Here is a 15,604-nt window from a genome sequence, read left to right on the forward strand (position 1 = left end):
TTATATTATAGTTGTTATGTAAATTTTATTATGAACACCAAATAATTTACTACTTAAGAAAAAAGTTATATGCTTTAGAGCTGTGTCACTACAATTCTTTAAGAATGTCGATAGATGCGTGTGAAATTCTCTAGAACTAGTATAGAAGAATCAGTATTAATAGACTATCATTTTTAAGAATCCAAACTTTTAGTTTCTTAGAAATCAAATTAGATTGGATGCCAATACAAGTGAAGAGAGGCCACGACAAAGCCGAGGCATCGAGATTGGTAACAAATTGTCAGCCACAGTTCACAGTGTTAATATTAGCTAGACTAGATTAACAAGAAACCGCCCTAGCTGAAACACTCCTATCAAAGCATATCTTAAAATAATAATTTGTCTTCGTAATCTTTTATATTGAATAGTACCAGCACTAATTTGGATGACTTAGAAATGGGAGAATGACAATAAGTATTAAGCCTAGCATAATTACAAAGACAGACTTTGTGAATCATATTTCTCTCTTTTCGTGAAAATCATTTCGCTCATCGATATAATTTGAGAGTTAATTGCATAAGATAAAATTATAATAAATTGAAGAGAAGACCATTATATACTATTCTCATTCAAATGCACGTACACTCATATAATTTGAGTCGAAGACCATAAGCATAATCACAATTCACATCCAATACACTGTAGCTGGACTTCTTTTAATATGATCAAATTTATTTAGAAGATATAATATTACATGCTATCTTATACACCACTATTTATTAAAAAAATATTTCTGTATTATTTTTCTCGGTAGTAATTTTACACCAATTAGACAAAAGGGACCTAATTAGCTGATGTAAGCTTTGATCAAATTAAATCAAAGATAAGGAAGTAAATAAATAAAGCAGATATATTAGTGAGGCAACGTAAGTACGTAACAATATTATCTCAAATTTTACAAATTAGTAGGGTCTGTATATAACTTTTCCCAAAGTGTTTTCACAAATTTAATCATATCGAGTGCAACTGTAGATTACAAGAGAGACAAAGGACAATTATTCATTTTGAGTCCATCAACGATTCCACTCATATAATTGTGAGAAGAAATATACAACCCCACCATAGGCGGGTGTAACAAATATAATTTACGATTAAGATAATAAATTTTAAACTTATAAATAAATATTTAGAAAACATAAATTACATTATTTCCACAGCTTTACTGGAAAACATAAAATCAACTATAATTTTTTTTAAAAAAATTAAAAATAACATAAAAAATATATTATTGAACTATCCAAAAATGGAGTTTTTTTACAAATAAATATGAAAGGAACGAGCAAAAATGAGAATTTAAAACATGTGCACATATTAATTATCTGCATTGGCCGTAATGTACTTTTAGACAATGACCACAAGTTCATAGCCGTGAATTTTGTACTTTGTCATTAAAAGTTATACGATAATTATTTCATCAAAGGTACCATTTTTAATTTTATTTGCATTTGCTTTGATATGACTTATGAGGCACATAAAAGTTATTGGTTATCTACCTTTATATTTTATAATAATCAGAAACTAATTACTGAGTAATTCCATGAGATCAAGGTGGGATTTATTTATTATTTTCTCGCTATGAATTCAAAGTTTTTATTAGAATTTCGATTAAATTTAGATTGCATACTGTAAGATTCATTTGAGAGTGATCAATCTCAACATAATTTTTTTTCATACATAAAAATCAAGTTCGAGACATCGAGTTAAAGATGAAATTGTCTCACCACCCACGTGAGAATTGCTTAACATTTGCTTGATTAAGGTCGAAACAAAAAGTTGTTAAGAGTTAAATTTAGAGTGTTTTGATTCCTTTGTTTTTAAACATGAAATTCACATATTTTATTATTATAATTTTTGAATATCATTACACCTATATCTCTAGACTAGAAATACTTCTCAAGCAAATGTCTCCCTATTTCATCAGCTTCACTTTATATAATATTAATAGTGACCAAACCTATATTGTTGCAGCATTTATCAATAACACCGAAACATTATTAGTGGACAAATAAAAGAATAAGTTTTGGCCTGTTGGAGCTATATCTTTTTGTTTGTATATATATCGAGTATCCAAAATCAATTAATTCTGATTCATATAGTTTACAAATTATTTTAATTTTCATTCTTAAAATTCAAATTTAAGATAGACTTAAAAGGTGGAACTAAATTTACGTTATCATTCAAACTTTTAAGTGTCTTTTCATATCACAATTTAGTGAACCATATCGTAGCTAGCTCAAAAGAAATTATTTTTATGAATGAAGAGGGAAACATTATCTGTACTAAAGGGATTGGTGGATTTATGTCAGTTGTCATGTTTTTGAGTAACGATATAAAGTTTTGCCAACCCCCCAACAGTGCATTCCCATTTGCAATATAAGGACAAACTATGCAATCGCACTCCCATCATTCCCTATTTATGTATAGTTTTGATATCAACTTACTTTTACAACTTGATATGTCCACTCTAAAGATATGTTCATAAAGTTCGATATTACGAACTCCTATAATATACTTGTGACTCCGGAGCCTAAAGGGTAAAAAATGTTAACAAAAATTCCAAAACGGTATATGAAATTTCTTTTTAACCAAAAGGGCAAAATCGCTCGCGAAGTAGCGATTTTGTCCACTGAAAAAAGCAAAATCGCTGCTATAGCAGCGATTTTGCTTTTTCCAGTGGACAAAATCGCTACTTCGCGAGCGATTTTGCCTTTTGGTTAAAAAGAAATTTCATATACTGTTTTAGAATTTTTGTTAACATTTTTTACCCTTTAGGCTTCGGACTCATATACTTGTGGTTAACATAATTTATTGAGGATTGATTTAGATTTAAAATTGATTTTCTATAATATATAGGCGCACACTCATCTCAATTTTTAATGCTTGATTTTCGACACTATCGACCATATTATGTTATTCACACTTTAGTTCGCTAAGTTGAGTGTATATAATATTTGCGAATTTCTTGATCTACTTGTATGAAATAATAACAATATATATAGCACGGTATGATCCTATATAATAGGTGTGAGAAGAGTACATATAAAGATTTTGTTTTATTTTGTGAATAAAAATTATTTTCAATAGATAACTAAAGTGTTTTCAAAATTATTATTTTTTGGTTGAAAATATCGTAGAAAGGAAAAGTAGATAAAAATTGAAAATGATAATTAGAAGAGGGGAGCAGACAAGATGCTCTAAGTGTAAACCAAAACCATGTTAGGAATGAGAAAATGGTTCAAACACTCTAACTATCTACTAATTTTTTATCTTAAAATTAGTTTTTAAAATCTTTTAATTTTAAATTATTTTATGTCTAATCACATCGTTAAAATAATTATCACCTCATATATTAACTTTTTAAAATTAAGTGAGACTCTAAGATCTATTATAATATTAAGTCAGACTCTAAGATCTGTTATAATATCAAACAATAAAACCCCTACATAATTTGTAACAACAAGCTAAACATTTAACAATATAATCTTTTGGTTTGTTTACACAAAAAATGGTTATTTGGAAATCATGATTTATAAGACAATATCACAAATTTATCATTACAAAAGAAAAGCTTACCTCGTGAATGAACATTCCTGTCTTAACTAACACGCAATTATTATTCTTCCCCAACTGTTAGTTTTCCGTTGGCAATAAAATGATCGAAAGAATTTCACTCACGCATTATAACATTCAACTACTAAAGATGTGACCGTTTAACAAAACCTAATCTAACCATACAAAGAAAGTTTTTATATTCTCGTTAGACTCTACTTATAAAATTACATGACAAATTGTTATTATAATAATATATTTAAGAAGAGAAAGGACCAAGTAGGGTGCATTAAGTAACTTTGAAGTTCCAAGTACGATATTTAAAATTTTCATATAGTACTGTTTATTGTATCATACATATAGGGAGTATATAACAACATAAAGAAAACCAAAAAAAAAAAAAGTACAAAGGGCTCATAAAATTCTACAGTATTTGTCTAGCAGATCACTTGTAACTTAGCGAGTCCCAAGACAAAGCCTCACATGAAGAGCACCACCACAAGAGGGGTTGGACGTACATTGCCCTTTTTACCCCTCATATCCCTCCAAATTTACATCACGGAACATGCATTCGGATTTTCATCGCTGAAAATCTGCGGAGGTGGAGGGTACGCAAACATTTCATGTGCAAGTCTCTGTGGATTATTGTACAGCTGATGATTCTGAGGATGGTGATAGTAGTAAAACTCATTCTTCTTCACATCTACTATTGGATCGACGTCGTTTTGTACAGCTTCTTCCTTAGCTGGTGCAGCTGCTACTACGGCTTCTTCCTTAGCTGGTGCGGCTGCTGCTGCTTCTTCCTTCTTCTCCTCTTTGTTGTCACCTTCAACTTTCTTCGCTTCTTTTTCATCGGTTTTCTTCTCTTCCTTTTGATCTTCCTTGGGCTTCGCCTCCTCCTCCGCTTTCTTTTCAGGTTCTACTTTCACAATAACTGCCCGTTTTCCAGTCCTTTTGCTAACATATTCCACCAGTTTTGTTGCCTCAAACACACCTTTCACTGTCACCTGTGAGTTTTTCAAGTCCGGTTCTGCATTGTCCACACCTAAATTCAAGCACAGTTAACGTCAAAGACGAATTTTGAATCTAAACTCCATAAGTCTAAACTTTAAGGTTTTTAGCATTGGATACCCGAAGAAGATGTCAATCAATAAAAAGGAATATCAAAAATGTGATGGGAAGTTGAAGCAGCTACTTTCGGAGTAATAGACACACAAACAACGAAATCCAAAAAAAAAAAATCTATTTAGTAGTGCAAGAGTTCATATACACAACTTATTTCTTGTAATTTTATTTTAATAGATTTCTATACAAACCGGAGCCCTAAGGCTAGCTTGATGGTATTAATTTCCTAAGTTACTTGCAACTTTTGATGAAATCTTACGGTCAATACTAGTAATTGATTTCAAAGATTCAAATCAATAGTTTATCAAGTGAATATATTTAGTAGTGGAAGACATGTGATTTGAATTAAAAGTAAAACATTGAAGAATTTTAAGAGAATCTTATTAAGAATTGAATATTCTATTCCCTACTGACTAATATAAAAAATGTAAGATAGTGAAAGGTGATATATAAAATATAGAATCCTCAAGTATCCAATGCTAATTTAGAGATCCAAAAAGGAGGAAAAAAAACTTTCTTCAACAAATACAGCTGAAAAGTGTAACAAAAACAAAACCAGAAAGCAAAATAGGGTGTAGTAATTTAATTAAGCAAAAAGAGATGAAAATAATTAAAATTAAAACCAAAATTTTAAATAATCTTGCCTTTCATTTTCTGTATACGTCTTTTGATTTCTTGTGCACAAGCCTCACAATGCATGTGAACTTTCAGAACTACTGTAATCACCTGAGGCTGCACAAACAAACATAGAAAACCATTTGCATATATTACTTTTACATTAAAAACAAATAAAGAGAGAGAAATAAATAAAATACTACAGTAAATAGAATAAATAAATATACCTCCTCTTTTTTCTCATCGGGTTTAACGGCTTCTTTTTCCTCCGGTTTCTTAGGTTCTTCAGCAGCCGGCTCCGGTGGTTTTGGGATTGGTGAGAGAAGCTCAACTTGACGATGACTCTTTTTCTGTATTCTCTCCAATACCTTCAACGGATCTGCTTTTTCCCCTTTCACCACAACCTTATGAGTTTTGCAATCCGTCAACACATCTTCAACTCCTATAAAAAAAATCATTCAATTTATTTCTATATCAATCATCCAAATTAAAAAAAATTAAAAATCCTTATTAGTACCTTGAAATCCTTTGAGCGATTTGCGGACTTTACGAGCACAACCTTCACAATGCATGAAAACTCTCAAAACAATTTCAGGTGGTGGTGGTGGTGGAGGTTCTGGTTTCGCCTCTTTTGATTCTTCCTCCGCCTTTTTTTCCTCTTTCTTCTCTTCACCACCGCCGCCGTCGCTTGGCTTTTCATCTTTCGGTGCTTCCTCTTTCTTCACTTCTTCTACCTTCTTCTCTTCCTGAAAAAAAAAATTACTAATAAGCAACAAAGCCAAATCAATCAAAAAGAAAAGAAAAAAAGAAATGGGCCGAAAGCAAATCGACCTCTCCCATTGTTAAACCGAAATGGAAATGTAGCTGTTACAGGTTTCGTTTTTCTCTCTCTTCTCTTTTTATGGAGAAAAGAAAAAGTGGGGAAGTGGTCTAGTGATGGAGCATCAGATCTAAGGGAGAAAGAGCACTCACTCACTCAGTTGCACACAGTATGATAGCGGCGTAATAAGCGTGGCTGTTATATATAGGTGGCACGTGCGAGAAAAATACAGTCACCATGCTTCTGGCACTCGTAAAAAAGATGCTATTAAAGGGTGGGTAGTGGGATTATGGTCAAGTAGTTAGGAAAAGATTAGTGACTAGGCAAGTTATATATTTGGTAGATGAACTATACATTAATCATGACACTGATGAAACAAATTTTCATATAAAAATTATTTATAGTAGTTTACGTATCAGTGTGTCGCGTGATTAATTGATAAATACAATTATTTAAAATAATTTATTAATATTTTTAAAATTTAAATTATTATAAATAAATTTTATAAAGTTATTTGAGAAAATGTTTTTACACTTTTATATGCCTTAATCAAATATTTATACAAATAAATCAATATATCAGCACGTAGCTCATAAATAATTGTTCAATTTTAACAATTTAATGTTTCCCAAGAACCAATGATATATAAAGTAATTATCATATACATTTTTTCCTTAAATTTTCACATTATTACAGCTTATAACGAAAGTAAAAAGTAAAATTAAATGATCATAACAATGTAGAATTACCTTATTTTCAAACAAAATATAGATTATAATCATTAATTTATGTTTGTATTTTTATAAAATAAAAATAATTATCATATATAATACTAAATAAAGACGAAAAAATGATATTCACTTTTAGATATTATTTATATTTATATATTTAATCTTGTTTTAAAATAAATAAATGATTATTATTACAAATATAATCTGATTTTTTTGTCCTAAATAAAATCCATGGAGAACTATTTTTAGCTACGATTCACTACTACAAAAAGAACTAATTTAAACAACTTTTTGGGGTTATAATATTTTGATTTAATTTTTAGTACCAAATACTCATAAATAAAATCAACTATAATTTTGTTAAACTATATTCTACCAAGTACCAATTATAAATCTTATTTTTTTAATCACCAATAACTGGGCAATAAGTATTTCTCAATCAAAAAGTGTAGTACATAATTTTTTGGTGTTACTTTGTCCATCTACTCTAGCTAGCTAGATAATGTTACACTTGTGTTAATTCTAATTCCACTTCTAAATTTAAGCAAATAAATTTTTAACAACTTAGAAGTGATGTCATTCACCAAAAATCTAATTTATAATGTTTTTCAAGTAATGCAAAATACAACATCATCAAGGCTTCAATCGAGAGCACTTCGATTAATGACATTAAAATTATAGTTAAACAAGTAGATAATGAAAAATCTATTGATGATTCGTACTCATAGATACAATGTAGGAGTGAAGGATGAATAGATATTTAAAGTTATACTCACATTATTAGTAAATAATATCAAGATAATGCCATATTTGAAATATTTTTTTTAAGATGAGAATCATAGACTTTTTTATTGTCCAAGCAAGAGAATTTATTTGCTTTCACTTGGCTCCAGGGAGCGAAGAGGAGTGGCAAAGGAAAATTCATTAGGAGAGAAGATCAGGATTACCTTAGTCCTTGGACAATTCATTTTTCATACTCAGAAAATATATTGCAAACAACGATAAATATTATACGATATTTTATCGCGGACTAAAATACTTCTTCAAGTTGCATTTATAAAGAAATTAAATTTTCTTATCACTCGAATTCGAAAGACTTCAAACAATTAGGGCTAGGGATGTGCATCAGTTAGTTTGCTTTAATTGTGAAGTTTATCGACTTAATGTATCAATAATTGGTTATTGATTATTATTGATTTGGTTATCAATTTTACCATTAAGATTTGACATTAAAAATAACTCATTAGAAATTACTTAGAAACAAATTGACAAATTAAATAATCCATGCACAATAGATGGTAAATTGCACTTGTGCAAAAGTGAACACTGACATATTGTACAAAAATCGAGAGTTTGAGGCAACCAAAAACAAAAGTATGAAACTAAGCCATATGCAAGGACTTCATATAAGAATGTAACCAACGGTATAAATACTATAATTTAATCATTTACTATCGAATTATTAATTAACCCATTAATAAAATCTCAAATAATTAAGAATTGATAATATAATAAAAAAATAATTAAAATCATTACTAAAACTGTTAAACCAGAAATTACTATGAATAAATCAATATCTTTTTTTCTATCCAAATTATCAATTTCAATTTAATTATAAACCACACTTACTTATAACTTATAAGGGTATTTTGATTGCGTGCTATTTCATCTATTCCTATTGAATTTTTATTTCACTTCTCGTCCCCATGACTATTGATTACACCGTACATTTGTACTAATTTTAAAGTTCAAATAATTGTTTTAAATTACATATAAAACGTAGGTGCATAGTCATGAAATTTAATTCATTTCAATGAAGTCAAAATTTCTGACTGTAGATAGTTTTGGATCCACGTCATACATACATCCTAATGAGGTTACTAAGCTATCGTGATTTTTTTAAAATTTTATTTCACTCACAATTAATACTAATTACATTAAAAAAAAAATCTCACAAATTAGTAAATTCAAATTCTACCACTTTTGAGTTCACCAAATAATCATTTTTCTTATACATCTTTAAATTTGATTTCTAAACACAAATTTTCAATTGAGTAGTAACTCTGATACCATTGTCCAACCCAAAATAAATGTTACAATAGTCCTCATTTTCCTACTGAATCTCAACAGTAATTAATACAAAAATGGTAAAAATTTGAGACATGGCATTATTTCGATTTACAGAATTCTGGTACGCTTCTGAATCCCCTCATTAAATGACAGTAACAATATTTTTCAGTACCAAACAAAAATAATTAATGAGACATATTTTAATAAGACAACTAATAAATGCCCTAATAGTACCACACACATATACATATATATACTTCCTACGCTTCATTTTTTCTTATCGCAATTTGACTTGATACATTCGAATAATAACGATGATTTGAATTTATCACACAATTATTTTACTAAATAAATGTGATTTAATAATTTAAATTTAAATTGGTGACAGGGACTGTAGAAGCGATGTGGTATTGAAACTTGTTGCCCTGAGGAAATGTCAGTTGTTGCTGGGGAGGAATCTTTATAATTGCATAATATGTTAGTGCTGTTGCATAATAATTATTATAATACTAAATTTAATGCCTTACCCTCCCCATTTGGTAAAATATAAATGCGAATAATCCATCAAATATTGTTTGCAAATTGTATCTATCTTATTTGGTTGTGGCATTAGGCATGTGATGACTGATGAGCTGATTTGATCTTTTTGACTTTTACCAATTTAAATTGCCTCTAAATTATTCCCTCCCCACGTCTCAGTTTTCCATATAATAATGATAAGAGTATAATTAATAAGAGTAACATTAAAATGATTATGATAAACAGGAAGTTATGAAGGTATTGTATTAGAATAGATAGACGGGTAGTAGGATTCTGTTATTTATTATTTTGTTTTGCTATTTTATCGTATGGTTATATTCTTTTGTATCTTATTTTAGTTATGCTTTTTTAGAATTACGTATTTATCAAAAATAACATCTCTATTTATAGATAAAAATATATCTACATCATCCTATCCTTCTTCGAATTCACTTATGAAACGACCATGGGTACATTGTTGTTGTTGTTGTAATGATAATGGTAAATAAATAAAAATTAACTTTGAGTCACAGAATCCCATGTGCGAATTTGGAAGGAATGTTGTAGGTAGGCTAATTAAAAAGAGGGGTTTTCCAACATTATATCATTGTATTAATTCTAAGAGATTCTGCATTCCCAATTTCATAATTTAAAGAGGCTGAAGAAGAATTTAACTAATTACCTATTTTTTCTCGTTAGAGGGACCATTTTCTTGGCTAATGAATCGAATTGACTTTCCAACGAAGAAAATATGATAATTAATTTGAAATAGAAAGAGTATTGTTTAGAATAAATCACGTATATAAATCAAGATTTGACTACAGATAGACAACGAAATAACGAAAATAAGAAAATATGATAGTTAATTTGAAATGGAAAGAGTATTGTTTAGAATATAAATCACGTATATAAATCAAAATTTGACTATAAATAGACAATGAAATAATGATAAGAAGAAAATATTTAAATGAGCGTATTACTATTTAGATAAGAATGTCTAATTGATAATTGGATAAAACTGGTAATTGGTGACGTACTATTATAAATTGGTACCTAATTAGTAGTGTAAAAAATTATATATATTGATTGTGCGCAGGGGACATAGCTAGAGAACAAAGTATAAAATCGATTGAAATTAATACTTTAGTCTAAATTCTATATTTGTCTTTAAAACTACATCATTTAAATTTTTATTAGTAATGAAAAAGGGGAATGCTTATTACTGTTAGAAGTGATAAGTTCTATTGAATGTTATATATGTCTTTGCTGCAATCATTTATGAGCAAATTAGTTTCAATGGTTCACAAAAAAAGGTACTCTAGAGGGTAGACAATCAATTAAAACAGGATATTGTACAAATATAATGGCTAAAATAACAGTATTTTAGTTGGTAAAATAAGTGCTTTTAAGTGAAAGTAATTGACGGAGGAAACACATTAATTAGTTTATTGTCTTTTTTCTTTTGTATTGTCATAAGAGTTCGTACATATATTTATATATATATATAATAATTAGCTATATTTTTCTTTCTCTCGCAGTAGAACTTCTTAGTAAATAAAGATATGATGTTGTGGTAAAGTAAATTTTGAGTAAAATTATCATTAAATGATGCACCAAACATTGGCATGGAAGAGGAGGATTTATATTTTAAAAAAGGGAAAAGGGTCTGATATACCCCTCAACTTTGTCATTTAGAGCTGATATACCCCTTGTTATGAAAGTGACTCATATATACCCCTACTTGGAAATAAATGGTTCACATATACCCTTTTCCTTTAACGGAAATGAAAAAATAATAATTTTATCTAAATTTTTATTATTTTTTTCTAAAAATATAATCCCATATTGAGTAAATTTAATCCTCGCCAAACATATTTTTTTTGACTTTTTTTGTTTCAATGACTAATTTATAACTATTATTTTGATAATCAAATTTATTCATGTTTCACTAATATTCTTGTAAAACTTATTGTAGATGACCAAATTTTTTCTTGGAATACGAAATTAAATTACAATACACACAAAAAAAATAGTTTAAATTTTTTTCTCTTTAAACTAAGGAATAAAAGAAAAAAAAAACAAAATAAGAATAAGAAACTCAAATAATTATAATAAAAGAAGTCAAAAAATAATATATGTATGAAAAAAAATTAAAATATACCTTGAACTTTGATAGAAGAATCATATATACCCCTAAATAATTTTTTTTTTAAAAATTAGAAGTAATAAATATAAATTTAAAACTAATTTTTTAACTTCGGTTAAATGAAGGGTATATGTGAGCCATTTTGTAACGGCAGGGGTATATGTGAGCCGTTTGTATAACGGTAAGGGCATATATGAGCCACTTTTATAACGAGGGATATATCAGCTCCAAATGACAAAATTTAGGGGTATATCAGACCCTTTTCCCTTTAAAGAATAAAGTAAAGCATGGCGATCGATGATCAACATTTTAAATTTATGAATTTTCATATTTATTTGTTTTTTTGACAAATAACATCAAACGAGTATATTTACTCTTTTATTATTGACTCGATACGAAAATTAAAAAGTCGTAAATATATGAATAATTTTACCAAATCACCCTTCTTAAATATAGGCCATCTAATCGCTGAGGATAAGATAGACACAACATAATAAATTGTTTATTAATGCCAACATCGGTTTGTTTTGTTTAGTGAATTTCAAATACTAAATAATCAAATCTAAAAAATATATTAATGATTTGACTCATTTTGCTTATGGTTCAAAGCATGTAAACTTTTGGTAACAAATTGTCTGGTAGATGTTAAAGGCCATTTGCATTTAAATATCCTTAGATAAGAATGCCTAGCTATATTAAGATAGAATAAGCAGTACCTTGTACGATGTTACTTTATCATGTGTAGCTTTCTTTCACTCCAATAATAATCAATAATGCCCTAATTTATGAAAGCGAAGCTTGCCAAGTTTCAAAATATTACGACTATGATTAGTATAGCTTGTTTAATTAACCAAAATTTTAAATCGTCGTTGAGTAATTTCATTTATAAGTCTATTGCATCAAAGATGCATGCATTTTTAAGCTATCTTTATTTGTTATTAAAAATGTGAGGATATAAGTTTAAAACTACCAAGTTTTAATTAATTACTTATATCCTCACATTTTCAATAACAAATAAAGATAGCTTAAAAATACATGCATCTTTGATCTGTTTATCTTTGCCTCGCATGGCGAATACAATATATATATATATACTACTTATGTGGTGTCTTACGTGTATGAATTCATGTGTCCAGTTATTATGCACACTCAAAAATTGAAGGACATACCTATGAAATAAGATTAATTTAAAGAGTTAAGTTTATATCTATATTATGCCTTCCTTATATGTTTTAAGAGTTTGACTCAATTTGGATAGCCTATTTTCACTTTCCCTTTATATATTTATTTTGCCAATTTTAGCCTTTAATTTGGATAAGATTCATAACTCTCATGTTCATTTTCTTTCTTAGCATATCTTTAAAAAGTTCCTCCAAAAACAATATATATTGAAGATTTAATTCATCACTTCAATTTGCAAGTGATGGAAATAGCAACTCTACATGTAGAAGTACTTAGTGGAGAATATTACAATGGACTTAAAAAGACAAGGCCTAACAAGTGTCATATAATTTGTCATAGAAAAGCAGAACATAACATCATGGTAAAATTGTAAAAATGGTATCTAACATGGATTTGGGTCTTCCTAGGTCCTCATTAATCCACCAATGAATCATATTCTTTTTGTTTAGCTTAGGAAATATGACATTATTAATTATTATCAATTTTATTCAATTGAATAATGATTGTATATAAACAATTTAGAATATATTTTATCAAAAAAATTTGGTCACGTGTCAAAAATGATTTTGCAAAACCATTGTTAGAAAATAATGGCATGAATGAGTCTTTTCTTTAACGGTAATGGTATAAATGAGCCAAACTTTTTTAACTGATGACATAAATAAGCCTTTTCTGAAAGTTCAATGACATATATGAGCCTTTTTCCTATTACAAATTACTCCCTATGTCCCTATTTACTTGTCCATATTTCCTTTTATATCTGTCCTAATTTACTTGTCCATTTCAACAAATTAAGAATGGACAACAATTTTTTTCCTAATATGCCTTTATTTAATTCTAGAAAATTCTAGTACTACTAAGTTGTAATGCATGTATTTTGAAATAAGAAAAGACATTTATTATACTTGGGGAGTTGGATAATCTTTTAAGTTAAGGATAAAATTATAATTAACCGATAATAATAATTTGTGTATTAATATGTGTCAGTTCTAAAGTGGACAACTAAATAGGGAGTATGATTTATAAATTTTTTGTATATCTTCTACGTATGGTTAATATTATAAATCAAGAATATGCATGGGGCTATGGGTCCACATGAATCTCCAATATTGAAGTTATTATTGACCACTAATAATTGTTAAAAGGTAAATCCATTATTTTATTTTATTTTAAAAAAAAAGAAATAGTGCGGTTGACAATTGCTTTTTCATAAAAGCTTATTACGGTTACGATTTATGAGAAAAAATGAATTGGTACTTAATTATAATTTCTTCAACAAGCAAAGGTCCATTCAAGGTTTTTGGACACTAAATTAATGATACATGACTCTTGGTCCATATTATATCCTTACTTTTTGAACTAACAAACTTTGAAATTGCAATTTCAGTTTTATAATTTATTTCCACTACCATGAATTTAATGGGCACCTTAGGTCATTTAATTTGTTTGGTAAAGTACCTAATATCTCTTCTAGTTTATTGAGTTGGAGAAATATCATGGCAAGAATAATACTATCTTCGTCCCTAATTATTTGTCCACTTTTTTTTTATAGTTATTCCTAATTACTTGTCCATTTTGATAAATCAAGAAAGGTCAATTTTTTTATCTATTATACCAACAATTAAATGACTAATTACTTTGAAAAATGTAGAACTTTTCATCCACTTCATAATTAACAGGGGTAAAATGGTAAACTCACTACGTCATTAATTATTTTCTTAATAGATATGCCAATTCAAAAGTGAACAAGTAAAAAAGGACGGGAGTAATATTTAGCATGTTTTTTTTACATATTTAGCAACTGTACAGTGTCACTCATAAAATTTTGAATTTAAAATATTTAAAAAATAAAAAATTGTTTCGACTCCAGAAGGCTGAAATGGTAATAGTTCCGCTCTTTTTGGGCCATTTTGATGTAACTTTCATGTTTGAGAATTTTTGTGGTGCTCTACAGGCCCACATGTGCTCGAACAAACCCATTAGGCTATTGCTATACTTTACGAGTTTAGCCCATCATGTTATGAAACATAATGAGACAAAATTGTTTAATTATCTTTGGGAAAATTGTATATAATGACAAACTAATAAATCAAATTAAATATCACACTTTGATTTAATTGTGTGCTGCAGCAAATTGTTTGCCAGTATCTCTTTCCCTCAAACTTTCGCTCGCCACTCTTCCCCTCTCGCTCTCGCTTTTGTACAAACACAAGTGTATAAAATGTGTTTGTGTTTGTATTAAGCGAGAAAAAATTATATATATATATATAATTTTCGTTCCCCTCTCCCAGATCTCGCTCACCACTCCCCTAGATCTCCCTTGCCACCCTCGCTTCTATCGCGTATACAGATAGAAACGTAATGTATAAATTGTGTTTCTGTTTGTATAAAGCGAGAGAAAAATTGTATATACACATGAAAATACATATATTTTTGTCCTATACACTTATAATCATACAATGCAAATATTCCCACGCCCAATTTTCTTTTGTCTTGCTTTCTTTCACGTTTTATACATACACAAATTATACAATTGATTTGTATACAACTGCTTTCTTTTGTATATGTATAGCGAATTATACAATAGTTTTTTTTGTATAATATTAATATTTATCGTATTAGTAGTGTCATAATATTTTCTCTATATATTCTATAAACATTTATACATTTGATACAATTTTGTGCATTGTTTTTGCACAAGTTTTTGTATTTGTATAAGGATACTTTTGTATAATGTTCATTTAGACATATACAATTGCACAAACTTATACACATACATAAATTGAAATTTGTTTGTATAATGTATAT

The 15,604-nt window shown here is 28.4% G+C and overlaps 1 protein-coding gene across 1 annotated transcript; it reads right to left on the reverse strand.

Moving 5' to 3' along the window:
* Positions 1-3,900: 3,900 nt before the first annotated feature.
* Positions 3,901-6,328, reverse strand: LOC107021413 (heavy metal-associated isoprenylated plant protein 7-like). The gene is made up of 5 exons (XM_015222071.2): positions 6,160-6,328; positions 5,846-6,074; positions 5,556-5,770; positions 5,358-5,445; positions 3,901-4,633 (listed from the first exon to the last, which is right to left on the reverse strand). Exons 1-5 carry the CDS (start codon positions 6,166-6,168, stop codon positions 4,140-4,142), a joined length of 1,035 nt encoding a protein of 344 aa, XP_015077557.1. The 5' UTR covers positions 6,169-6,328; the 3' UTR covers positions 3,901-4,139.
* Positions 6,329-15,604: the final 9,276 nt, after the last annotated feature.

The sequence above is a fragment of the Solanum pennellii genome, chromosome 6 (assembly GCF_001406875.1).
Source record: "Solanum pennellii chromosome 6, SPENNV200".
Classification (NCBI taxonomy): Eukaryota; Viridiplantae; Streptophyta; class Magnoliopsida; order Solanales; family Solanaceae; genus Solanum; species Solanum pennellii.